Here is a 27446-nt window from a genome sequence, read left to right on the forward strand (position 1 = left end):
ATAGGAGGCTATGATGGGACCTATGCGCGTCCTATCTGTTCCCAGTGAAGTGCAAATTGTGATGAGACATTTTGATTACGGAAGCGCACGACAAAGGAAGGCTATTTTGCACAGTGAATATAGCTGCGTCGTGTCTTTTTCGTGGCAAGGCTTGTGACCGTGAGTAGCCCGATGGGATATCTTCAGCTGCACATCGATCAGGAAAAGTTACTACGGGCCGAAAACGGGAAAATATCCGGACCTCGAAGAATACCTTGCAGACTTTCTTAAGCAACTCAGCGTATAATGACTTTGTCAAGGCAACAGCACGCGACCGAGGCGTATCCAGAAGTGATCTTAGAGCCAGCAAAACAGGCTCACAGAAGAAAACGAACTGCCAGGACAATAAATTTTACATTCTTTGAAGGAAAATTGTGCTTGTCTCTTAATTTTTTTTGTAAGTCTACTCCATTCAGCGTTTTCAAGTAACATATTTGGATGCACTTGGCATGTTAGCATGTCTCTTTTTGGGGGCACTTCTGATAAGCCGAACTCCTGATAAGACGAACAGATGACCGCGGTCCCTTCGAGTTCGTCTTAACGGGAGTCTACTGTATAATAGAGACATGAATAAATTTTTGCAGTTAATTTCCCTAAGGTGAACAGTAGAAGCGTGAAAAGCACTTTATATAGTGAGGCCAAGGCATAGCAGTGCACAAGTATCATTTTATTACACTTTTTATAAAAAGCGGAGAGCCAGAATTAGGCAATGCTGGTATTATGCGAGCAATTATGGTAGCTTTTACACAGCAGGCAGAGCTCATACACTCTTAGTCTCATAGTGAATAGTATTATTTAATCTTTAATTTTTTGGTGCTCTATAGTGGTGCACAGAAATCCCGGTTTACTCCCTATTCAGTTTTATTCATTAAAAAAACAAGGTCTCTACAATGAGCATTGATTACGAAAGCTTCAAACTGCAGTTTCACATCCTTCAAAATAAAAAATGTATGCAAGGCCATGGGAAACGTAAATATCAGTAAAGTGTACAAATGTTTACGTCTAAATGGACGCATTAAATTTGAGCTATACATTAGTATATTCGTATCTGACTTCAAGCACTGGCATTACAAACCTATTATGTACTTTGAGATAAATAAATAAATAAATAAATGCTTTATAATCTGCAATCCATAACAAACTTGCAGGCCAAATATACGCAGTAACTAAAATGCAGCATGGCTCCCTGCATTCAGACTATCCTTGCAAGTGGCTTCATTTTATAGTGATTCCCATTTAATTTCAACCCTTCCAGGCTTGGTTATTGGCCTGGACATGGTCATGCCATGACACATCATGGATGTTGTCACCGGCTTGGGTGTTGTTGTTATCACTGGCACCGAGCACTCAGATTTAATTATGCCATTTTAATTACCAGATGAACAAAGCTCACTATTACAGCCTCAGTGTTTTGACACCTTTTTTTTTTAGCAGTAGTAGCTGCAGATCAAAATAAACAAAGCGCGCGATTATCATTTTGTGCTTGGCTCGATTGCTTTGACGTAACAAGAAAAGCTGCCACTTTCTGGGCACCTACAGCTGGCTACATGAATTCAATTTCCACAGAGCATCACATACCTGAGCAGCAGTTCATAACAAGGGATGGGCGAAATGCAGCCTAGGACGGCAGAAGGTTATGTGGTGTGATGAAATTAAAAGTCGCACGGTCCCTTATACATATGCCTAAGACGACTTGAAAGTGAAAGCCATCTTCTTCTCCATTTCCTTCTCAGTCAATTTGTATTCATCGACCACCCTCCCCCCTTCCCTACCCGAAAGCTTTCTGCGCCCAACGTTGTTCTGCACTGGCTCTGGAATTAGCCCACCTTTGAGCAAGCAATGATGTCATGTGATGACGTCACGGTACGTGACATCAGAGGCTGACATAATGATGACGTCATAAATTTTGGTGACCCGTGACATCACGATGACGTCAAAGGTTGACGTGACCACATGACGATGATTTTTTGCATCACTCGTGTTGACGAGGCTACCGCCAACGGTTGCTTTTCACATTTGATGAGGCATCTGAGGCTTTCGCCTTAAGAAGGCTGGAGGCATAAAATGAAACCAGCCTGTGTGAGATGGTAAATTGGAGATCACTGGGTGAAGACTGTATCCTGCCGTGGACAGTGCATAGGAGGATGATGACAATGAAAGTGTCGAATGTCACAGAGCAGTTGTTAGTGAACAATATTGCTTGGAAATCTTTGTAATGTCAGCCCCTTGGCTTGTGACTTCTTTAGTCATGCTGAGGTCAGCAACCAGTAACGTTCTGAACATGTTGACGGTGATCCTTCTATCCGAATAGCAGGCTTTCACGAGTGGCAGTTATCAGTGGCAACACATAGCGGTCAACGTGTGCAACGCCAGCAGATAACGCTGCATCACTGATGTGGGTTTGCAAGCTTCTTGATGCAACAAACCCAGAGGAGTAGTGTTGCAAGGTGGTATGGTAGTACAGGTGACCACATGGAGACTAAATGGGTGCGGTGCTTTGCAGTGCAGAAGCTGGCAGAATGCAAAAAATCAAAGCCAGTTCCATCCCAAGTGAAAGCTGTACAAACTGCAGAGCATTGATTCACCTGCGTTCCTTTTCTGCTTATCCACTGTTTTCTGTTGTGTTTATGTGATTATGTGATATTTTACATCCTTTTGTGTTCCTTTTTTTTTGTGATTATCTGATTTGTTTTGCAATTATCTATTTTCTGCTGTATGGTCTCCTTTTTACTGTTTTTCTACTGTTTGCTGCTCCGAGCGTCTAACTCCCGGCACTGGTGTTTCGCCTCCGCTTCTCTCTTCCGTAGATCTTAGTCCAACTCCCCATGCTGGCGTTTCACTGTTGCTTCGCTGGCTCGGACAGATGAATTAGCTCTTCGCCGACGCTGGCGTTTACGGGCAAGTGCGCACTAGCGTTCCAAACGTGCAGCCTGTTAGGCTCGTGTGCATCAAACGTGCAACCTGCGTGACGCTAACGCGAGGCATGAGATGACGACGGGGTGGTCCCTTAAAACTGCTCTACACTTAAAAGTAGGAATGCGTAGACAATGTTTCGTTACGAAATTCCTGGCCACCCACAGACTCTGCCTAGTCGAAATCTGGCAGCTCCCTCGCTCGTTCCTCGTCTTGGCGCCTTTTGCGAAGTTCAGCCAGTTCCTGAAACGAGAGGACACGATATCGTTACCCTAGGCCCGGACAAATGCTCAAATGAATACTTATACACAAATGTGAACTCAATCATATGCTTTCGTAGTGTCCTGTGGCTTTCAAAGACTGTGATAAGGATAGAGACTATTGGCAAAGAGTCCTTGACAGTGGAGCTCTTTCAGATCAAGTACAGGCCATCCAGAAGGCCCACGATATGGCGGTAAAGTTAAACCTTACTGTCCCGACGTGGGAGCCACCCGTGTCAACCTAAGGGTTGACCTTCAGGACCCGAATAAAGTTCATCACACCATACAAATGTGAAACCAACACTACTTCTCTTGGTACACATGTCGTGATGGCATTGAAAATGTCTCCTGTATTAAGTGTGTTCTTTGACATCGTGTAAACGGTAGTTGCTTAGAACTGCATACAAAAGCAAAACAATGAACATGCACAAGCAAACAAACACAATAAAAATGAAGTTATAGCTAAAGCGTTATGTCAGCATAATGGCTGGCCGAAACACCGGAGCTACGCTAAGGAACAATAACACATGACAGCAACGTTTCGATAAACAAAAAAATTCAACTTTGTTAGAAAAGGCATGCAGTAGGCAGTGTGTCAGGGAAGGGTGCTGAATCGAGATGTTGTTTTACATCATAAAGTACAAAGCAGTACACACAAGAATACTTTTAGACATTTTTTCTGCAGTACCCTAGGTAAAATCAGGTTTGCATATATAAAAGTCTAGTGAAAATTCTGTGGAACAACTTCCTGTTCAAGACAATTTGTGCGAGTTGTTAGGAATGAATGAGTGAATGAGTCAACATCCATTTAAAGTCAGTTCCCAATGAGTACCTCCATTCTTCAAGAAATCTTTCAAAGACTCAGAAATCTTTCAAGTAGTTCAGAATATATTAATCAGAAGCAGTAACAGTAGCTGTTAACATGCTTATCAACATTTTTTTAGGTGTGTTTAAGTTGAGAAACCTGCATTCTTTCAGTATTGCGTTGCCCAGGGAAGCAAAAAAAAAATCAAGGAACTTATATAGTATTAATCAAAAGTCTCACTTAAAATCAAATGGAATGCAGCAGGCGAGGTACAATTTTCTGAGCTTAAATGCATCGATTTAGAACTTATCCTAGATTTTTAAGAGTTAATGGCATGATGGGTTCCATGTATCCTGTGCCCTAGAGAGCATCACATTTGCAACACCAAACTACAAACAATGTCAGAATAAATTATGGCAGGATAAGTTATACAGAATAAATTATGTCACTGATGTTTTCATTTTTCAATATTCCTTTCTCACGTCTCGTGTGTTTTCTGGCTACTGTTGCCATCATGAATTTCCCTTAATCAACAGAGCTTGCCAAGTTTAAACAAATTAACATCACACACAAAACAAGATTTCATGCAAGCTTACTGCTTCTTTCTGTGCTTTCATGACGTCGATGTCCTTTTCCTTGAACTTAGGATCACGACTGGGATCTTCTGGAATTGTCATCTTTTGTTCCTGAAGACAACAAGAGTTGGAAGTTTAGCCAACCGATGTCACAGAAACAATGCTGGGAAGAAGTCTTCATTAACCCTTTAAGTAGAAACCATTAACCCTTCATTAACCCTTTACGTAACCCTTTAAGTAGAAAGTACTAAACTATGTGGTATAAAACTACGATAAAGATGAAATATTATACACTAGAAGATTAAAAATACACGAGTTTGTATCAAGCCTGCTAGTGAAGTCTACCACATTTACTTGCATAATACTTCGACTGCCTCTCATTATAACTGCCTCTCTATATAACAGCCACATTTGCCCACATTTTGTCTCCTTAGTGCATCTGTCGACATTGCTCTATAAAATGCTTCACACATACCCTGCAGTCAAGGAATGACTGTATATAATAATAATAATAATAATAATAATAATAATAATAATAATAATAATAATAATAATAATAATAATAATAATAATAATAATAATAATAATAATAATAATAATAATAATAATATAATAACAATAATAATAACAATAATAATAATAATAATAAAGATGCAACCAAACACAAGAGTTCCCATTGGCAAAGTTGGCCACATTTTCTTTTAATTATTTTGACAAAAATGAACATGCCAATCGAAGGCACAGTGGCTTGCTGAGCTGCTAGTGTACATATACCAGTGATCTATTTAAACAATTTTGTCTTGCGGCTGTGCTACACAGATGAAGCATCATAAACATGTTTTTCAGTTCAGGTGGTAACTGCCAAAACACAGAACTGCAACGGTTCGAAATTTGTTGAAGTCAAATTTGAGCACCAAGAAATGCAAAAGAATTGTGCCTACTACAGGAAGCACTGAAAAGTGACGGAAAATGCTACATGCGAGCAATAAAAACAAACGAAAAAAAAAGAAACTGTAACGGTTACAGGTGGGGAACTAAAAATAGAGAAAGCATTTCACAAAGCAGTTTAAAAAACTGATGCCATAGCATAAAAAGACATCATGATTAAGTAGTGGCATTCCCCTTAGATTCTAAGCTTTGTGTGCAGGCCAAGAGAACGTTTAATCATTTTCATGCCGAGTTCATTAAGAAACACACTGCGCATTATAAGCAGTGCTGCAACACCCGATAAAATTATATTTCTCCTATGAGTAGTAGTGCCATAGCATAAATATTAATTACAGAACTAATTAAAGCAATGCAAACTGTCCCTCACGCTTTACACTAAGTGCGTTCCCATGCTCATACATACGACTTGTGGGAAGATCTCCGTAAATGCCTTCTTCACTACCGCGTAGCAGCTGTAATATTAGTACATAAAACAAGATGTTGGAGGACAAAGCGAGTTTCTGCATGCGTGATTACAATACATTCATGAAGTAATCATGCAAGAATGTACGATTTTCACAACAAAAATACTACCATCATTGACATATAAACATGACATGAGACCACCGGCCATATCCTCATAGCCCGCTACAAATGTGGCTGCCCTGGCACACGGGTGATGACATAAAGAACCCAATTCTGCAATTATTTACGCATCCCAGAGCTCATTAAAATGAGAGTTTTTTAACAAGGGACATCTTTTTTCTGATCACAAAACTCCTATAACATGTAGAAACGCTTTGCATGATTCCCAAAAGAGCTGTGATCTGACACTGTGTCGGTTAGAGGGCCCCTTACACTGTGTAAGTTACACCGCCTACTACAAACCCCAGAAAAATAAAAATTAAAAGGAAAAAAAAAAGAGATCGCCATGTATTGTCGTGTAGCCACCTTTTTTTTTTTTCCATTACCACGAAGCAGTGCCGTGAAGCCAACTTGCGCATCAAAATTTGCAGATTACTACTTGACCCCGACTTGAGCTCCGAATTTTCTGTACATTTTGTGTGGTTTATACATGAGAAAGTACAACCTTCAGTCTGGGAAGGCTAATTTAAATCTATGTTTCAGCAAGCTTATTAACTGTTCCTGCTGAAAGTTTGCAGAAGAATGCAAGAGAAACTGTGTGTTTACGTCAATTAGGTAAATTTTTTTAAAAATTGCTGTAAGCACACTAAATCTGAAAATCTCAGGCAGTGAGAGCACACATGCACGCTGTGACTTTTGCTTCAACAGGGCTAGCCATCAGCGATATTGAAAAAATTTGCTACCAACACAGATGACGTAGTTAAGAGCTAAATTAATCAAAGGTGGACATACAGCAGTTATTTAAGGCAACTGTTTGGGTAGCAGCATTGACACAAATGCAGCACTTCGTTTGCATTCTCCCACAACACTGCACTTGGAGAGGCTACACATCCAGTTAAAATATGCATGCAAGGTAACTTAACGTTGGCAAACGGCAACATGCCTTCAAACCAATGCTGCGCCATGCCGCGGCTACTATGAGCTATTGCCCCGCCACGGTGGTCTAGTGGTTATGGCGCTCAACTGCTGACCCGAAGGTCGTGGGATCGAATCCCGGCCGTGGCGGCTGCATTTTCGATGGAGGCGAAAATGTCTGAGGCCCGTGTACTTATATTTAGGTGCACGTTAAAGAACCCCAGGTGGTCGAAATTTCCGGAGCCCTCCACTACGGCGTCTCTCATAATCATATCGTGGTTTTGGGACGTTAAACCCCAGATATTATTATTATTTATTACTATGAGCTATTCTTGAGCTATGAGATACTATTTCTATAGTGAACACCAAAACAGCAGTATCAACTTCCTGTGGACATGCCACAACAGTTAACAAAAAGCCTTTCATGAATTGTTAACTTAACAGTGTACTTCAACACAGACTTCAACAAGAGAAATCAAAGGCGGCCAAGGGGGGAGGGGGGCTGCCGCCTGAAACTGGCTGTTTGAAACTATTATATTTATTTATTTATTTACAAATACTGCTATCTAGATAGAACGAGACATAGCAGACATACTGAAATAGTTAGGGTGCTCTGACATTTGGCTTTTCTTCCAATGCTCTTTCTATAGTTCCGAGGTCTCGGACCTTCATTTAATGCTGAAAAATAAGGAAGACACGTCGGTGCGCCTTTAAGACTGCAGAGTGCATCGGTGCAAATTTTAAAGTTTTGGTATGTGAAATGAGACATGGGAAACAGCAAAAGGTCAGCACTTATACAGTAAGTACGCCTGTCCTACTGCTGCCTTCCAAACATTATACCATATTGCATTGTGCTCTCTTTCACCTAAAAGTTTTAGAAAATGCTTGCAAATTCAATTTCCACACAATAAAGCAAGAACGCCATCATCACGGCCACTGAACAATTTATACTCACTTTGAAACTTGAGTGGAATTGGCCGGTGAGGAACCATCTAAGGGCAACAGAAAGCATTGGAGTGTTGTGAACAAAGACAGGTGGCACAGAAAAACCTCAGCATAGCAAACAAAGATACAGTAGGTTAATGAACATCATGAAGTAAATCAGAAATGTTTTTTGCCTATGTCAGTGTGTAACAAATACATGTTAATAACAGATATCAGATATTATGAAGGTATTTTTGTGTCATGCGTGACTTTGCTGCAGTGGGCTGTGGCTGTATCTGCAAGCATTCCCGGATTTGGTATGTCGCAAGTACCCATAATGACACACTACACGTACATAGCACCTATTACTTCTAATTAAGAAATCGTCTTAAAAAAACTTTTCATGTAAGTCGTATAGTGTTATTTTTGCTGGCTTTCTCAGATACTGGTCGTACAACGCCCCCCCCCCTCCCCATCTCTTCTGTATACACAGCAACTTTATGTCTACACTGCTAATATTCACATAGACAAGACGTCTTTCTTCAGCTGTCGAAGTACCACTTGACGTTCTGTAGTTTTGATGTGTCGTGTGTCTAAAGAACTGACCAAAAAATCCTTCGTTTTTATATATTGTTACGCATATGGACAAAGAAAACGAAGGCCGGTGAACGTGCTGGCCGCTCCGAGGCAGCTGAAGAAGAAGACGACGACGCTCGGAGATTCAACCTGTTGGCCGCTCCTGCGCTCACCTTCGCGACCAAATAAACGGCCCCTTCAGTCGTATACGTCTCGGCCTCCTTCGAGCGTAACAGCGTGGTGGAGGTGCTGGGTACGCGCTCACGACGACGGAACCATCACTGCTGCAGCTTCGTCGAAGCCGTCGACTCGCCGGCCTCCCGCCATCTGACGAGGTTGTCTCCGACATGCCCGAAGAAGGAGATGCTCCCAGGGCAGCACCTTGCGGTCCGTTGCAGTACTACCGAGTTCCACCGCCCTTCGGAGGAAAAGCGGGTGAAGACGTCGACGCGTGGCTCATCCAGTACAAGCGAGTGAGCAAGTCCAATGGATGGGACACAGCCGCTCAGCTCACCAACGTGGTTTTCTCCCTGACCGACACCGCACTTGTGTGGTACGAAAACCACGAGGACGCGCTTACAACGTGGGATCTTTTCGTTGAGGAGCTACAGGCGTGTTTCGGGGACTCTGTCGCGAAAAAGAAGCGTGCTGAGCAGACGCTGTCGCAAAGAGCGCAGCTACCAGGTGAGACGTGCACGACATATATCGAAGAAGTATTAAGGCTGTGCAAGGTAGTCAGCGCTAATATGTCGGAGGAAGATAAAGTCGGGCATTTGCTAAAAGGTGTGGCTGAGGACGTCTACACGTTTCTAATCAGAAAAGATACCCTCAGTTCTGTGTCCGACTTCATTCGGCACTGCAGAACTTTTGAAACGTTGAAGATGCGTCGGATCATGCCAAAGTTTGGTCGGCTGGCTAACGTGACGACTGTTGCCAGTGTAGATACGAGCCCTTGCCTCGACATTTCCTCGACCATTCGACAGATTGTCCGCGAGGAACTCTCCCGCCAAGAAATGCTGCGTTCAACTGCCGACCATCATGAGGTGTACATGCAACGTGATGCTATGACTGCGCCTCTTTCGGGCCCCTGGCAACCGACGATTAGCGCAGCGGCTGTAGAGTACAACCCAGCCCCACAGTCAAGGGTGACAACGCGCGTTCCAGCTCCGCGCTATGATCGACGCGCTCAGCGCATGCCTCCCCAACGACCGACGTATCGTCATGACATTCCCGACGAACCCATCCGCTATACAAGAGCAAATGGTGACGCTCATTTCACTGAAGAGCAACCAAGGTTTCGACCTCTGCCGGTGTGCTACTCCTGCGGTGTTCCGGGCCATATATCACGGTTTTGCAACCGTCGTGTAGCTCCGCGATACGGCCCACCGCCAGAATTTTCACGACCCTCCGAACGGCCTCGCGGTGTCCCGCGGCCACCACCATCTGGCAACGATTATTGGCCAAGCAGCTTCCGGAATCACTCCCCGGCATCTGACAGGAGTTTGACGCCTCCACCGCGACCGCGTGCTCCTCGTTCTCCCTCACCGCTGCGTCGCACCACGTCCCCTTCGCCACCGGAAAACTAGCTAGCGCGGCCGATGCAGGTGAGGTCGCTGGTGATGTGCTACGGACAGAAATACCTCCTGTATGGATGATCAAAAACAAAGTGCGTGTTCTTGTGGATGATGTGCCTGTGATGGCCCTGGTGGACACAGGGGCGACAATTTCGGTAATGAGTGTTTCTTTTAAAGACGTGTTAGGGCGCAAAGTTGTTTTTAAGTGGGACGAAACTTCAAAGTTCTGCGGAGTGAGTGGCGAGCCGTTGCGTCCTATTGGTGTGTGCAGTGCTGACGTGCTTTTGGGAGGTCATGTTATTACAACGGAATTCACAATTATTCCTCGGTCGACCCATGACGTTATTCTGGGCATGGACTTTTTGCGGGAGTGTGGTGCCACTGTCGACTGCCGCACAGGGAAGATATTTGTGAGTGGTCTTCCATCAGGGCTCCTGGAAAACTCTGCGGAAGGCGAAACTACATTGTGTGTTTGTGGCGATACTGTCATACCCGCGTCATCTACCGTTCGTGTGCCTGTTGTCTGTTGCGGCGCCGATTGCGACAGCTTCGACGCAAGCGTAGAGCCGATGCACGTTAACTGCGTGAAGAAGAATGTGTTGGTTCCCCATTGTGTGGTGTCTATCAACAGCGGACGCACTGGCTTATGGACCGTAAACTGTTCTTCAGAGCCTGTGATGTTACCAGATGGTTTGAAATTGGCCTGGGTCAGCAGAGACCACGCGCCCTTATCGGTGGCCGAACTAACAGATGTAACGGAAGAACCTGGAGTTCACAGTTCGGAATCGGCCCTTTTGTCAATGATAAATAAGTCGCTTAACACAAGCGAACGGCGAACATTAGTGGGTGTGCTTTCGAAGCACGTTTCGGTATTTGACTTTGCGCAGATGGACAACATACCCTCCATCCCTGCGTCTCGAACACGCCATACCATCAACACGGGTTCGGCCAATCCGATTCGACAAAAGCCATATCGTGTTTCACCATCAGAGCGCCAAATTATCAACGATCAAGTGCAGGAGATGGTGAAAAAGGGAGTCATACAAGAGTCAGCCAGTCCGTGGGCAGCTCCAGTGATTCTCGTTAAAAAGAAAGATGGATCTTGGAGATTTTGCGTGGACTATCGCCGGTTGAATGCCGTGACAAAAAAAGACGTGTACCCACTCCCACGTATTGATGACGCAATAGACTGCCTACATTCGGCCTCTTACTTTTCCTCAGTAGACTTACGATCCGGCTACTGGCAAATTCCGATGCATCCTGAGGACAAGGAAAAGACTGCCTTTGTGACCCCTGACGGGCTCTTTGAATTTAATGTGATGCCCTTTGGACTGTGCAATCTCAATATGCATATTTTTGAGGTAGCTGTTGACCTTGTAATTACAGTATGAAGCCTCAATCTCTCAAGAGCGCCACAAAATATTTCAATGCAGCGCCATTTGAACGACCCATTAAAAAAAAAACATTAAGCACATTGTTGCTTTGGACTTGAAAAAGAAGTCTCAACATGTCACCGAAACCAGAGGCGACGATCACAGACAAGGTGACAGTCACAAGCACTTGGAGGCGATAAGGAAAGCTGTGAAATTGACTGCTCGATTTTCTTAGAAAAGGCAGGGGGACGCGTTTTCCCCTTTTGTCTCCTCAAGTGCGGAGTTAACTCGGCTTTCCACACCCTGGGCACCAGTGGCGTAGCCGGGGAGGGGGGGGTGTTTTGGGGGGCTCAACCCACCCCTCAAAAGTTTTACATTTTGTATGTGTATATATATGCACACACATACAAACACAAGCACGAACATGCTACATAAACGGGGATCAAACACACACACACATTCCCCCATGTTAAAAAAAATTTCTGGGCTAAGCCTATGCTGAGCAACCCATCCACTGAGTGTGCACACATGCCGCATTCCAGGTGGTACCGGATACCTACATTCCGGTGGTATCTGGTACCACGTGACCACCACAACTGGTTTCAATGACGAACTGAGTCCCATTTTGCACATACAAGGCTGTGCTGGCCTGATGTGCATTTCGAAATGGTTAGATTAAAAACAGATGTAACTACTTCTTCGTTGCACTTGCAGGAAAATGAGGCTTTGAAGTGTAATTATTTGGTTGACGACTGTCCAACAAAGCGATAAAAAAACGAGACAAAAATTTTCTGTCAGGAATCCTTTGAAAGAGCAGTAAATTTGCAGAAACATCCTATAGCATCGAGTGAAACCGTTAATGAAACTATAAACCTGTACAATGCGTGTAAAATTTAATCTTACCAATCCTCTCAAAGGAATCCTCTCCAAACGTTATGTGCAGGGGCTTGTTATAATCTGCATGCGATGCCTTGCTGAAAAGAACAGGCAAATTTCAGACAAAATTTTTTAAACGAAAAATGTTCGGTAAACATAGCTCTTCCAGAACTACCTGCACGATTCGTGTAGAGAAGCAATGCATCAGGGTGTGATGGCACCAATGGGTCACAGTGTTGGTGAGAAGGGACTCAATGAGCCCATCACATATAGTAAAACATGCGCTGAACACATGTGATCAATAACATGAACATTATGCACTCCCAATTTCGTGCATAACCACTCTCTTGAACTGCAGTGGTACCTGTCTCGGTACATACAAACTATTAAATGGGAGTTGACAAGCACAGCAGTGTGTGTTATGAGTACCAAGAGATGGCACTGCCATCATGTACAACTTAGAGTTACTGTATATGCTACCTTTAGGTAGCAGAGTTGCGCATCTGTCTTCCAACGCCGCTAGCAACCATGCATTGCGGAGAAGCTGCCGCTTGGGCCAATTTTTTTTATTTCATGACGCTGCCACTGCAGCGAACTGAATTAACACTAGCCATCGACAGCCAAACTTTATCGCCGGTCTTCGACACGCCAGACAGGTTAATCGGCGACACGGTGGCAATGTCGCCTGCAAAAACGAAGTGCGACTTCACCGCATAGCTGTGGTTGCTAGCCAGACCTATGCGCAACTCTGCTACCTAAAGGTAGCATATACAGTGACTCTAGTACAACTAAGGTCGAAGTACAGGGGAAGTTTCCATCTTCCTTAGTTGCAGCCTTGAAAAAGACATGCCTGCTTATCGAAACATTGGCCTAAACGACAACCCGTGTTCCAAGGTTTTTTTATCGCATACAATTTTCTTTTTTACGGCCCCACAAACAAGCTCACTAACTTGTGCAGAAGGTCACAGCAATTACAGTTTGCGAATATCACAGCACCTTGTGCTGCACAGGCGCTCCATTTCGAAAAACAATGCCCGACCCCTCTCCTGCACCTGACCAGTCCTTTTCGCCCGCACAGTGATGTAATCATGCCCACGGGTAGCAACACTACGTAGCACCAACTTCGCTGATTGGTCCTTTGCACTACGAAATGTTGCCCTAGCCCTGCGGTGATGAAGTTTTGGCTGCGCAGTTCGCATTTTTAATTTCCTGTGCTGCCCTCTGCCGTTTTGGTAGATCCGAGACTACTGGCACAAGTGATGTCGCCAGAACAAAAGCCTCCGAGATCGAGAGGCGTCTCGCGATTTGACAGCTAGGGGAACGGCGCATGCGCTGTGGCGCATTTCTTTACCTTGTCAGTACCTCGCACCCCTCGCAGCGCACTTCCTCGCCACCGCTCTGAAACGAGCAACATGTGGAGGAAGCCTTGCTTGGTCGATGGCTGTGTGCCAATGACGTAATTGTTCATGTGTTACGTTGACGAACTGGGCGTAGTCATGACAACAGGCTACGCCTTCCCCTCTTGGCTGCCAAGAAGGGTGGGAAGGCCGAACGAGAGACTGAAACCAGCCGAAGAGGGTTGTTCTACGCCCTGTGGCTTCCTTATTACAGCACTTATTCGCAAAATTCTTACGGCAGCATGTTCATGTTGTATACGTATGCAGTTATCTCTCCATCACACATTTGGGCCTGCGAGGTTGTTTACTGGCCCTTTACGTTCGTGGCACAGCGACGGTCTGAAAATGCTGGTGGATGTAGTGATTAGGTACAAATAGTTGTCCTAACGAGGTCATGTTGGGATTCTGCATTTTTGTGTAGTGCTGCGGCAGCCTGGCAAAATACGGGGTGGATGGTTACCTTACAAGCAACAGATTAGACGTGAAGTGCGAGTGCTTACGTGGGACCAGCGCTGGAACCAAAAGCCAGGTACGTCAGGTTGGTCTTAAGCCTCGAGATGAGGGACTCGTTCTTGGAGCTCGTCAACAGAAGGGACGCCCCGTTAGCGTGAGCTACGTGACGGAGGTAGCGGCAGGTCACCTTCCGCTTCTCAGGCTCGTAGTTCTGGGGCAATAGAACACATCAGTGTCATACATCCAGACCGAGCTGTAAAAGGAACGTGGGTGCTAGTTAAATTAAAGCACCATGCAACACTAGAAGAATGGTCAGATGAATGTGGCCTTTGATGGCAAAGCAGATGCAGAGACAAATGAAAAATAGCATGGAATGAGTAAACACCATGAAGCACCGAAATATCACCTCAAATGCACTTCAGCTTAAAGCGTAAGCCTGCACGTTCATAAAAAGCAGCGTAATGTCTGTGTAATCACCCAATTCATAGCACAAATTAGAACAGAGATCACGTACCTTAAAAGGGCATAGTAAAGTCATTGCGTGAAAATGTAGCTTGTTTTTACTGGTATTTTGATGAGCATTATTTGCTTGGTTTTAACATGTGGAATGATCCCTTGACAATTCATTCTCCCTTTCATGTGCTAGTTATTATTCATGTTCTCGTAGCACTAAGCCCTTCAGTATTCGGAGAACACCTTCCAGTATGCGTTCATTCCTTCTTTTTTGAGAGGCAAGAATGAAAGCATCACGAGAACGATAAAACAGGAAACTGGGAAAGGTTTGTCATTGGTAATTGTAGACTTTTTCAGTGTGCTTCATGGTGTACACAATGACTGAACTGCTTAGTATGACACTTTACTCACTGATTGTAAAGCTAAACTAATCACTTTGCTTTTTTTTTTACTCTTTATTACTTTATTACAAACAGTGATGCTTTTTTTTACACTTTATTACTTTATTACGAACAGTGATGAGTAGAGGCCGGATTTTTAGGCACTAAAAAAGGTTGTTTTAGGCACCAAAAATAGGCAGGCAAAACAATGTTTTAGGTTTCCAAAATAGTAAATATAGGCGCAATAAATTTTCACATAAATGCAAATAATTTGAAACGAAGACGTGTGCGAGCTCTACCTACAAAAGGAAAACAAAAATGTTATTGCTTAAGATGGCACAAAGGCGTTAAACAGTTGAACATAGCCGTGCAATGTGCTTTGTCCCACACAGTTCGCAGAACACGTCTCTCCCGTGTTCTGCACGGTAATTCAAGATTCCACTGTCGAATCAATACACTCCTGGGTGTCTTCTCGCCATGACTAAGAAGAGCAGAGCTCGAGCAGATAGCCAGATTGCTAAGACACCAGAAGCGAGGGGTTCCTCCTATCGTCTGTGTCGAATCGCGTAGAGCCAATTTCTCCCCTGTAGGTGAATCACTGGCGTAGCCAGGGGGGAGAGGGGGTGCAACATCCCCCCCACCCCCAAACTTTTCAGTTTTGCATGCGTATATATGCACGCATGCATACAAGCGCACTCACGAACATACATAGAGTATGGTTGAAACACGGCCCCCCCAACCCCCCTCCCTTCCGAAAAAAAATTTCTGGCTACGCTGACGCAGTGAACACCTTACAAGTTAACTTACAAAAACAAAAGCCGCGTGCACATCATATTTTCCTTTCTTTTTTTTGCTCTTCGCTCTCCCTTCTGCTGACGGCCCTCCATGGTCTCGCATTCACGAACCGCGCACGCCATGTCTCTGCGGCGGCGAATGTGCGTGTCCCACTTCACGGCTGCTAGCAGTTGTTTCTGGGAGTCGGTTGAACTACAGGACTAGGTTGTACCTCATAGTTCCCGACAGCCAGTGTTGCGCGGTAGCATGAATAACGGTCACAAACTGCTCCCGGGAGCGCAACTTGAGGCTAAATAGTGTTAATACAAGTGCCAATTTTGAAAATAGGCATTTATAGGCATTTGTGAGCATTTAGGCACAATTGCCAAAAATAGGCATTTATAGGCACTATAAAAACACTATAAAAGCCTTTCTTAACCTCTAATTCATGCTCATATATCAAAGTGGCATGATAGGAGCGCAAGGAACAAAACAGGCATTTGCCTAAAATCCGGTCTCTAGTGTTGAGTATTCAATTTAGAAAACCTCATACAACCCCGCTCTGAACTCTGCTTTATTACACATATAAAAAGACAGGTTCGACCCCACCTCGTACAGAAAGAGTCAAACGTGCTATGAGGCATTAGAATACAGGGAATACACACCTGAAAGATGTCGTACTTGGAGCCAATGATCAGTAGCGGGACTGGAAATGGTGTTACTGCCTTCTTGTCCTGAAAACAACAGGCTATCTGTCACTGTAGAGGTTAGCTTTGATGTTAGGAGAGAACACCACAGCACAGACTCGATGTGGGCTGTGCCAGCTAGATAAGCACTACAGCAACAAAAGCATTTCTTCTTCCAAAATTTGATCAAAAGCACCAAATAACTTCAGCTTGTAAAATACAGTGATGCTACTTTATTTGATCAAAAGCATCAAATAACTTTAGCTTGTAAAATACACTGATGCTACTACTATATAGAACAGTTCTTCACACGACATGATACACAAAATATTCTAAGAAAACAGAGCAAAAAAACAGATCCGCAATAGTGAAGAGCGGTTGCCTGTATCATGGCCTCTGAGATGAATGCCAGTGCACACGGCCATCTCACGCCATCTGAGGCCTTAATGAACTCCCCACGCTGTACCAACTTAGATAAATACAGTACTTTAAGTTTGCTCAACCTTCCTTGTATTTGTAGCTTTCACAACATTAACCTTCTGCCATTGGAATCTAGAATTAATTTACTATACAAATTTAGTCGCTATTTTCCCTTGGCAATTTAAAGTTGGAATGCGTGGCCCGGAAATGCTTGCTCTTTGCCCGCGACAGGTTTTCTGACTGCAATTGACATGTCACCACTCACACCATACCCCATGATGGGCTGCAGTGTGTCGAAATAAATAAATAAATAGTATATAAAATATTGCATATGGCGTGTTCCAACCATTGCCTGCCATGAGTTTACATGTGCAACCATTCTTTAAAGAACGAGAATAAATTGCACTGAGAAAAAGTTGATTTGACGGTAAATGCATTAGACTGCATTGTACGTGCGTGTGCAGGGGCTTGAACTGCTGTCCTGTCTATAAATGCGTAAACAATTGGTCACTTCATGTCAACGCTACATTCGGTTGGGACTCATCGCTCTGCATGTGCATTCAAGTATGGCTTGTCCCGTCTTTTGCACTGTTACCTTCAAAAGATGTTGCCTTACCATACCTCTAATAATAATAATATCTGGGGTTTAACGTCCCAAAACCACCATCTCAGGTCTAAGACCTGAGAGAGTGGACTAGGTTGCGATCACGAAAGTGCTCAAATTGTATTTTCCCTCTCCGATTACAGCCCTCCTTTCCAGTACTGTGTCTGGTTTATGTATTTATGCGCAAGGCATGAGTACTTAAAATAACTGAATAAATCAACAAATTGCCACTTTGCGAGTGCAAATTTTATGCACGCAAATTTTTAAGGCGAAAGGCTTAGATGCCTCATCAAATGTGAAAATTGATCATCGGCGTCAGCGTCTTGAAGATTTTGCAAAACCTGCCAAGATTTCACGAGACCTGGCGATACATCATGAGACCGGCATCGGCGTCAACACGAATGATGCAAAAAACAACTAAGTAATAAAAGTCGGTCCAAAGTCACGTGATACTCAAGTGACCGTGTGTGTGCCGTCGGCGTACCAAAAGTCACACGACCTCAGTGTAACATGACACTATCAGTAGCATCACCCTGTGGCGTCATCATGACCTCACAGACCACTAGAATGTTTGACATCATATAGTGACATCATTACGACGTCATGCTGATGTCACGTGATTATGTCATTGCAGGACATTGTCATTGCTTGGCGAAAGATTGGCCGATCACGGAGGCAGTGCAAAATGAGGTGAGGTGCAAACAGCTTATGGAAGGGAGGCGGGGCAGGAGCAATGCATCGACTGAGAAGAAAAAAAAGAAGGCTTTCGCCTTTGGGTCGTCTTAGGCGAATGCTTAAGGGACCCTGTGAGTTTTTTCCTGCGAGTTTTTTCACTGGTTGCCACTTTATCATCCCTGGCTGTTTCCCTATTCTTGGTATCCGTTTAGTCGCTCTAACAGACCAGCTGTTGACTGTCCTTCTCATGACGTGACCTGCTCATGTCCATTTATTTCTTTTAGTATCCATAGAGTTCCCTACCATACTTACTAGAGGGAACCCTGGCGCTAGTGTCTATGGGAGCTGCAACGCATGGTGCTTCAGCCAGCATGGGAATGATGGGTGGTACACGGATTTGTCTAAACTTCGTTCTTTCGGCTCCGTTTGGCTCCGCGTCGCCTGCATCCGCTTTGTCGCAAAACGAAGTTCAGCAAAAAGTCAGCAGTTCCACTTCACCACTTTAACTTTTTTTTAGGCTCACCAATTCAAATCTGGTTACGAAGTTCACAACGATCCATTCTTTTATCCGGAAGAAAACCCAAACACGGCAATAAAGAAAGCCACAAGTGCGTTCGAAGCCCGCAAGTACGAAGACTAGGCAAATCCGTGTACTACCCATCATTCTCATGGTGGCTGAACGATCGCAGCGCCAGAGTCCCCTCGAGTTAATTTTAGAAAACTCCATGCTCTGAACCACTCTGCTATCTTCATATGTCAGAGTTATGCCTATCGTTTTCCACTCCGTCACAACCTGCATGGTTCTTAACTCCTTCGCGAGCTTCCTCGTTAATCTCCAAATTTCTGCCCAATGTGTTAGAAGTGGTGCGGTCACATTAAACAATCGGAAAAACACCACCGTGGCTTACAGGGTGGTCTTCTGGTAGCCGAGATGAGGTGGCCTCGTGAATCGCCTCGTTTATGCCGGCATCGTTCTTCAGAGCCGTGTCGAGGACTCGGTCAATACGGGACTGCAGCGCCTTGAGCAACGTCTCAAACAAGATGCACAGGACCTCGGGCGCGGACAGGTCCAACACCATGACGACCGACAGTGACCTGCGATTTTTTATGACCAGTTAAAGTGCAAACAGTAGTCGGCAGTATGAGAGCCACTCATATCTGAGTAATTCAACGTGTTGCAAGCAGTGCGCCACGGCTGCTCAGGACTTTCGGAGAGCTATCGTGCTAACAAGTGCATTTGAGCAAGAGCCTGAAAACAGGCGCTTTCAGAACTTAGGCAGGTGAAAGAGCATTTGTTTATTTATATATGGCAACTAAGCAAAGCAAAATATTGTCCATAATATTTATTGAACACCTCAGATGCTGAGAGAAAAAAAAAAAGGTAGTGTCTATATTGCCGGCTGCCGGTCAATTATATCGGTCGACCGGTTACCGGCAGTTCTTTCCTATTGGCCACCCGCGACCACGTGACCTCTGCGGGACGGCCCCTTTCGAGCTTTTGTTCGTGTGTCGGATCGTACGCCATCGGCTGTCCGCACGTGTAGTCGGTAACGGCACTCCACGTGAACGTGGCTTTTTCTGGTCGCTGCCACTTGGTAACAGAAGAAGTGCACGTTTCCTGCAGAGCCAGTCAAATTGACGATGGATTGGCGGCCTCGCGATACCGGAGGTGCCAGCCTCGGGCGTCCTTTGACTCCTCAAATTGACCAGACCGCTTCGGGCAGGCGTGCGGGCTAAACAGCGCGTGGCCTTGGCAGTGGCCAGTAGCGCGTGACGGAGACCCTGCCAACCGCCCATTGAGTGGCAGCGAAATGGCCGCATTCGCGAAGAGAGGGCAAAGCCACGATTAGTTTTCCGCGCCCGAAGGGCGCAGAGGGCCTTCACTGAGCAACAGGAAAATAATGTACTCTCGTTTGTGGAAAACCATCGATGTCAATAGCGTTGAAACGTCTCTCGAAGCCAGGCAAAGCGCCTCAGTGACACGGGCATCATGCACAATCATGCACATGTATTGCCGGCACGACAGGCTCACCGGAAATGTGCCGGCAGATAAGTTACATGGTAATGGGCATCCAATGGGGAAAAACTGCCGGCAACTATTTTTTCCGGGATAAAATGCCGGCTGCCGGCACTATAGGCGCGGCCAAAACAAAAAATGAGGAGCTCTTCCTTTATACCGGTAAAATGGGGGCAAGCGAAGCTTGGTGTGTGCGTGCCTGACCTACTATTTCATTTTGTTGCATTGCGCAATGCTCCCTCCTAACTGTTTTCTTCCTCCATGCCAAAATCGCGCCTTCACCAACGTGCTCAGCAGCGCAACACTTCTGTAGCTACAGGCAACAACGACAGTCATGAATGAAACAATGAAGGGCAACAATTGGAAGGCCACAATGAACATGGCAGTGTGAAGTGAGAAGTTACCTCGATGAAAGATCAGATTTCCACATCGGAAACGGCTGCCCGCAGAGAAGCCCACGATCGAGAGGGCATCAGTTATTGGAAAATGGCGCATACAAACACGCATGGGAATGGTACACCTTTGAGGCTACCCCGTGCATACAATAGCACTTATGTAACTCACCAGCACCGAGTTCTTCACAAATTATGCTGCTGCCACTACCGAAATCTGCAACTCACAGGAGATTCGCTTAACTTAAAAAGCCAAATATTACAATGGCTTCGCAATATCTGTGCCCCCAGTGGCGTACAGCACAACACTGGGAACATGTCAAAATTAACATCCAATTGGTTGCCACTTATGACAGACATTGCAGTAACATGTCATAATTAACATTTAATAAGGGGTTAATTATGACATGTTATACTTTCATACTATACTTTCATGCTATACTTAATTAAGTATAAATATGAAAATGCAATCCTTCAAATCGCAAGTCTATAAGCGAGCACCAAAATTAATAGGTCACCATGTGCGCCGTTCGAAAACCCACAGCTGCCATCAGCTGCAGAAAGTTCTCTCAACAAGATGCGCTTGATTTAATACAGAGGCGTGCACCAACATACTCACCGCAGTGTTTCCATGGTGATTGGGATTTCCAGCAGGTCGGTGGCAAGTGCACCTCCAGCCAGCTCCCATATGTGGCAAATGTCCTTGAGCTGAAATTAAAGTACACACGTATCATGATATCCATGCAAGATAGTCACCTCAACGAAAATGCACAAACATTACAGTCCTGAACGAAGATGTTATCTGTGTTCCTATGTAATGCAGGAAAGTCTGATACCAATATATCAGACAATTTCATATAAGCTGATACTGATGCTGTAAGCAACACTGATGCAATGATGTGTGTGCAACGGCCCTTTCAATTACAGTAAAAACCATAGGAACAACATCTCCCGCTAAAGGGGACCATGAGGCGCTGTGAAGCAGTGTTTCGGCATGTAGAGCCCGCGTTTCAGAGGTGGAGTGGTGAGAGGGAAGGGGAGAGGGATAGTGGAGAGGGGATGGGAAAGGGAAAGGGAAGGGGCAGGGGGAGGGGAAGGTGAGAGGTGATGCGGAGAGGGGGAGGGTAAAGGGGTGGAGAGAGGGGGAGGGGAGAGGGGGAAAGTGGGAAAGGGGAGGGGAGGAGGGATGGAAGGGGAGAGGAGGAGTGGAGAGGGGCAGTGGAGAGTGGTTGGGAAAGGGAGAGGTGATGTGGAGAGGGAAAGGGGAGAGAGGGAGTGGAGAGGGGAAGTGGGGAAGGTTTGCGCATGCGCAGTAAGGGTGGTCACGCCGCACACCACCACCACCACCACCACCACCGGATTGAACTCCGCTATAAGACGCTTCACATCTAATCAAGAACCCATAGTGAGGCTTGTGCAGCAATCACAAAAAATCTAAAAACATGAAGTGCACACGACATGTGGTGGCTCTCAACTGAATTTTTATTCAGAAAAACACAAAAGAAAAAATCTAGGAAATTCATCAGACCACGTGACAAATGCTTTAGCCTTTCTTGAGTTAGTTTTCATCCTTTCTTTTTTTTTTGTGAGCGCTGCACAACACTCACTATGAGTTCATACCAACTTGCTCAGTTTTCTATCCTAAGATAATTAAGAATCGCTTTGTGACACATCTGTTAAATTATGCAGTGATAGGCCCCCGTCTCTGTGATCTCACGGTGGGAAGGAAGATTAAAAAATGATATGCGAAAGTGAGTATAAGCCGCAACAAGCAGGTAAACATTTATGTAATTAGGGCTCCTATCATTGGCATTGTACGACGAAGAGCACTGGTGTTTTTTAGAATAAATGCAGAAGAAAACTTGAGGTAACTTCACTTAGTAACACACAAACCTGTTCCTATCTGTAAAATGTGTGAATGCGAGGTACAGTACTCATGGACTGATATGTGACATCATGTTTTTTAGTATGACTGAGATGAGAAATTGCTCATGATAACCACATCATGTCACTGCAAATCTGGCCACTATTGGTAACTGTTCACTCTCATATAAGTGTTTTGAGTCAAAATTACGCCAATATGACACAAACTGTTGACACTGGGAACAAAAGTACAAGCATTACTTACCCTAAATGTTTGTGCCTGTGTTAGCTGTCCTTTCTGTGCCCATAATGAGCTGCCCCTATTTCATTGCACTATTTACGATGAATTTTAATGTCAAAGCACCAACTCGCCCAACATTCAACTCTTTTAAAGTTTGCATTTCAATCTGCGAGTGCTATACAGGGGAAGCCAACGCAGTTCTTACTCCGTTTCACCGTTGCCACATTACGCTTTAGGTTGCTTGTGCGAGGCTGTACGTCTTGCCTCAACGTATCAAATGACTAGTATTTGTGCAAAATACTGTGGAAGCCATACCACGCCGGCACCATGTGACCGTCGTCCAAACATATACTCGAGAGCCAGCGACGGCTTCGGAGTGTCCGTCTTGTCGAGAAAACGGTGCAGAAGCGTTGTCTTTCCCTGAAACCCAATCATGCGCCAACAAAACAGACTGGTATGAGACAGTGAAGCGCCTGCAGAAAAAGAAGTAGCAGCTAGGCAAAGATTCCATGGTTATCACATATGCTAAACATCAGTGCATGTAATAGCATACACAGTATATGGCAGCTATTGGCTTCAACATGCACATTGCATAGTGCCCACTTATCATGTGGGAATATGTCATACAGCAACTGGCATGCAGGAGTTGTGTTTGACAGAACAGCTCTTCACAATCTTTTACCGCCCCGTCAACAAGGAACAATTATCCAGCGAATGTTGAACAGACGTGCAACGACATGCGCACATTATGATGTACATTATGTGCACAACTTCACCATGCTCATGTTATGACCAGCAAAATTGATGTGTACTTTTTGCTTAATTTCATAAGCTTACTGAGATAATTACTTTACTACAGCTGCAATTAAAGCGATAGGTGTTATTGTCATGGTGTTCGATGCAATATTACAGTGGTGCTTATTATTAATATTCATACTGTGTTCGCTGCAACCTTTTATTATTGCTTACTAAGCTATCCATCTTGTGTAATTAGATGCATTATGTAGATGAAAAAAGCATGCTGCATCTCACTAACAGCGTGCACGTTAACTGTCTGCTGCATCATAGCAACTTGCTGTAATTACATAAATCTAATTGAGCTGAAATACTTACACTCTGCTTATTGCCAACAACAAGGAATGTAGTCTCAATATTCTTCGAAGTACCTGCACATTAAGAACGTTTCATTTCTGACGTTTCATTTCTGGTGGGGGTGTTTTCTACATAAAAGGACAATAAAAAGCTTGATTAAGGATAGATATGCAGTGATTAAGGTACAAGCAGTCTCTGCAAGCAGGAAGCAAGTAAGGACAATTACCATTCTTCTCAGCCTCTTTGCTGAGTCTTACTGCAGCGTCCCAAATCGTTTCCCTGAAAACAATACCATGCGTCAGTCAATGCATATACACAGCGCTTTGAGCGCTTGTGATAAAACGAACAGCTTAGCTGACAGTGTGGTAACAGCACGCAATGCGGGAATATCGGCTAATCCCAATACGGGTGTCACACGGTGTGATTTCGATCGCATTAGAGATTTTTTCGAGCGCAATCGGCTGTTCATCTGTGCAATATGCGGAAGGGAAGAGTCGAGAAATACGATTTTAATCGGGGTTCGATCGCGATCGAATGCGCACCCAAGCGAGCAAACATGAGCACGCTGCGAAAGAGGTGCAGTCGGCGGAGTGGGGTCAGGTGTGTTCTGCTCCGGACCGCGACTTATAAAGGCAATGAAGCGGCCGCACGCTAGCCTTCTCCGTTCAGCTAAAAATAAATCCTCCGCCGTTACGCAACGGCGCGGAGATGTAATGCCGACTTACGTTGGCATGTCAAGCGCCTCCGTTAGAACGGAGTTCAACGCTTCGCGAAGCGCTCAGCGGTCTAGGAGAGAGGTGACGAGCGTTAACGGCGTGAGACTTGACAAGCGACTTGACAAGCAACTCGAGACGCGAAACCACGCCGCGGCATTTCGCGGTCGCCATGGCGACCAACGCGACAACAAGCCGCTTCACGTGCCGTCCATAGCCATAGCTGCTGGCTGAAATCCAAAACCCGCAATGGCGACCTCCGACGCCGCAACGGCGTGGACCGCGAAGCTAGCCGAATATCGGTCTCAGTACGAGCGCGTGCGAAAGTTGATCGACGTCGAAAGCGGCTCCGACCCGGCGACCGAGCCCTACCGGTCCAAGTACGAAGCGAGACGCATCCTCAAGGAGCTCCTCGAAGACCTGAGCCGAGTGGAGTTCGGCGACGCACCGCGCAAGGACTTCATCCGCGCGCTCGCAAAGTACGAGCTCGGAGTCATCGCCACAGACACCGAAGAAGTCTCGCTCGGTCAGGAATACTTGGAAGAATGTCTCAGGATCGTCGGGGAAGAACGGTATGCGGATCCAGAGAGCCGGCTGACCGTCGTGTGCGCCCTCAACCAGCTCGGAATTGTTCACGTCAGGCGCGGAGACGCGACCAAGGCGTTGGAATACTTGAAGAAAGCCGAGGCTATCTACGCCAAGGTGAGCTCATCGCCGGGGGAGTTGGCGAAGACCGTTAACCCGGCGGACCTCTTTCTTCCCGACGCTGCGGCCGAACAAGCCGAGGGGACGCAACGCGGAGCTAACAATCCAAACTTCGAGCTCGCGAACGCCCACACGCTCTACTACCTCGCACAAGTCTACGAGAACCTGGGCGAGAATGCCAAGGCCGCCATGTACTGTCACAGCACCCTGAAGAAGGAGCTGACCCTGGAGAACTTCGACAGCATCGACTGGTCCATCAATGCCGCCACGCTGTCTCAGTTCTTCATTGCCAGGGGAGACTTCGCGGCCTGGAAGGCATCTCCTGGCTTGCTCAAGTCACGTCCTGAACGAGTACGAAAAGAAGTTGGACACCGAGACGTCGACGTCACCCGAGGAGAAGGCGGAGAAAGAGGACAAGCTGCGACACAGGTTCGCGGACGTGGCCCGCTGCTGGGCAAAGTACGGCCTCTTCCTGCTGATAGCGTCCAGGGAAAATCTGACAGATTCCAAGACGACGAGCGCTAAGCCTAACGGCTTGGGGGACGGACAAGAAGCCCCACGTCTTGATCAAGTCGCCGGAGGTGAGCCGCATCGAGGAAGACATCACCGACAAGCTCGTCACGGATTTCGAAGGCGCTCGTCCCGTGTTCCTCAAGTCTCAGAAGTGGCTGGAAGATGCGAAGCGCTACTACACTCTCAAGGACCACGCTACCGACTACATCGAGATCGTACAGGAAATAAGCAAGCTTTACAGGGAGCTCGCCTCCTTCGAACCCGCGCCTGACAGGAAGTGCAAGATGCACAAGCGACGCATCGACATGCACGAAGAGGTCCTTAAGGAAGTCAACCCACGGTACTACCTGGGAGTCTGCCGCCAGATCATGTTCGAACTCGGCGAAGTCTACAGCGAGATGATGAGCCTGAAGCTGGCAGCACTGCCTCCGGCCGTCAGTCCGCAGTCGCCGGCCGTCAAGAAGGTCAACTCCATCATCGACAAGGCCATTCGGCACTACACGTCGTTCATAGACACGGTCAGGGATCCCGGAGGCAAGCTTCCGGAGAGACTTCCGGAGGACCTCGCACGTCCCGTGCTGGTGGCGCACTTCTACATCGGCCGGCTCTACTCCAGCATAATAGCGCAGGAGCCGCGAGAGCAGTTTGAGAACTTCGAGAAGACCAAGGAACACTACGAGTTCGTTCAGGAGTACTGCAAGAGGGTTCTGGAACACGGACAACTCGTGAGGGATGAACTTCAGATCATGGCCGAACTGTTGCAGCTTATTCCAGCGAAGCTGCAGCAGATGATGAGCACGACGCTTTACTGATCTCATTTATTTCGTGCGATGGGCAATCTGTCAGTGGATTATGAATAAGTGTACTTCCTCTTGCTCACTTGCTTAATGCTTATATACAATAGGACTACCTGCCAGAGACCAGTGCAATCCACATTTGTATGCATTACATCTTCTAGTTAGCACCAAGAACAAACTGCTGAATACGACCCTTCATCGTTTTGCTGTGATGCTGCTGCAAAAGCTGTGGCAGCTCAGTGATGCTGCCATGGGAGCCTTGTGAATGTATTTTGCTCATTCATAACAAATACAATGCACCCATGGACATTGCTCTATATTAGAGCTTGTGTTGAGCCAACGCCTCCTCTAAAAAGATGCCTGCGGCGTCGCTGGCTGTCCCATTGTAGCCGTCCGGCAGTGAGTTGTGGTCGCTTGTAGAGAGATGGCGCCACGTACTGCCCTATTGTTTTCAATGGGGCTAGCATGGTGTGACATCGGGGGTGTAATGTGCGCATGCGCATATGTGTGTTGGAAGCGGCCACCGCAAGGATCGCCAGCTACCACCTCCATTAGAAACGAGGAAGAAGGGAAAGGGTAGGGCAGGAGGTTTTTGGCTCACGTGGCAGGCATCTTTCTAGAGGAGGCATTGGTTGAGCCCCTTGACTTATGTATGCTGCCATTCTTCCTGTGTGTATTTAATAAACCTAGTGTTTGATCTCACTGTAGATGTGCCTGTATTAGCGTTCACTTCACCGTGCTCTCGTATGTGCTGTTACCAAGTGTACAGAGGCTTGCACATTTGTGCCAAGTTGTCAGTGGCCTAACCTTGCATGATGAGTAAATTACATGAAAAGCTTATATGGTTCTTCGGTGCATCTTGAATGCCTGCGCTTGGTCTGCAATGAAACACTGGAACACATCAAAATTGTAGTGTCCAACAGCATAGA

General features: G+C 45.8%; 2 protein-coding genes across 2 annotated transcripts; one reads left to right on the plus strand and one right to left on the minus strand.

The window, feature by feature from the left end:
• Positions 1-740: 740 nt before the first annotated feature.
• Positions 741-24625, minus strand: LOC119373672 (cytoplasmic dynein 2 light intermediate chain 1). Its single transcript, XM_037643732.2, has 13 exons — positions 24515-24625; positions 24016-24068; positions 23811-23863; positions 23013-23117; positions 21213-21301; positions 19093-19279; positions 16465-16533; positions 14240-14403; positions 12370-12440; positions 7975-8011; positions 5944-5992; positions 4614-4703; positions 741-3195 (listed from the first exon to the last, which is right to left on the minus strand). Exons 1-13 carry the CDS (start codon positions 24520-24522, stop codon positions 3127-3129), a joined length of 1044 nt encoding a protein of 347 aa, XP_037499660.1. The 5' UTR covers positions 24523-24625; the 3' UTR covers positions 741-3126.
• Positions 24626-24734: 109 nt separating this feature from the next.
• On the plus strand, positions 24735-27237 carry LOC119374480 (KIF-binding protein-like). The gene is given in 3 exon segments (XM_037644587.2): positions 24735-25516; positions 25518-25736; positions 25738-27237. Coding segments are annotated over 3 exon segments (1779 nt in total). The 5' UTR covers positions 24735-24751; the 3' UTR covers positions 26533-27237.
• Positions 27238-27446: the final 209 nt, after the last annotated feature.

This window comes from Rhipicephalus sanguineus, chromosome 11 (genome assembly GCF_013339695.2).
Source record: "Rhipicephalus sanguineus isolate Rsan-2018 chromosome 11, BIME_Rsan_1.4, whole genome shotgun sequence".
In the NCBI taxonomy this organism is placed as follows: domain Eukaryota; kingdom Metazoa; phylum Arthropoda; class Arachnida; order Ixodida; family Ixodidae; genus Rhipicephalus; species Rhipicephalus sanguineus.

Coding starts and splice junctions, on each gene's coding strand:
- LOC119373672 (XM_037643732.2), bottom strand. Junction 16,534..19,092: donor GGCTACCAGAAGACCACCCT/GTAAGCCACGGT, acceptor TGTTGTTTTCAG/GACAAGAAGGCAGTAACACC. Junction 5,993..7,974: donor AATTCCACTCAAGTTTCAAA/GTGAGTATAAAT, acceptor CTAATATTACAG/CTGCTACGCGGTAGTGAAGA.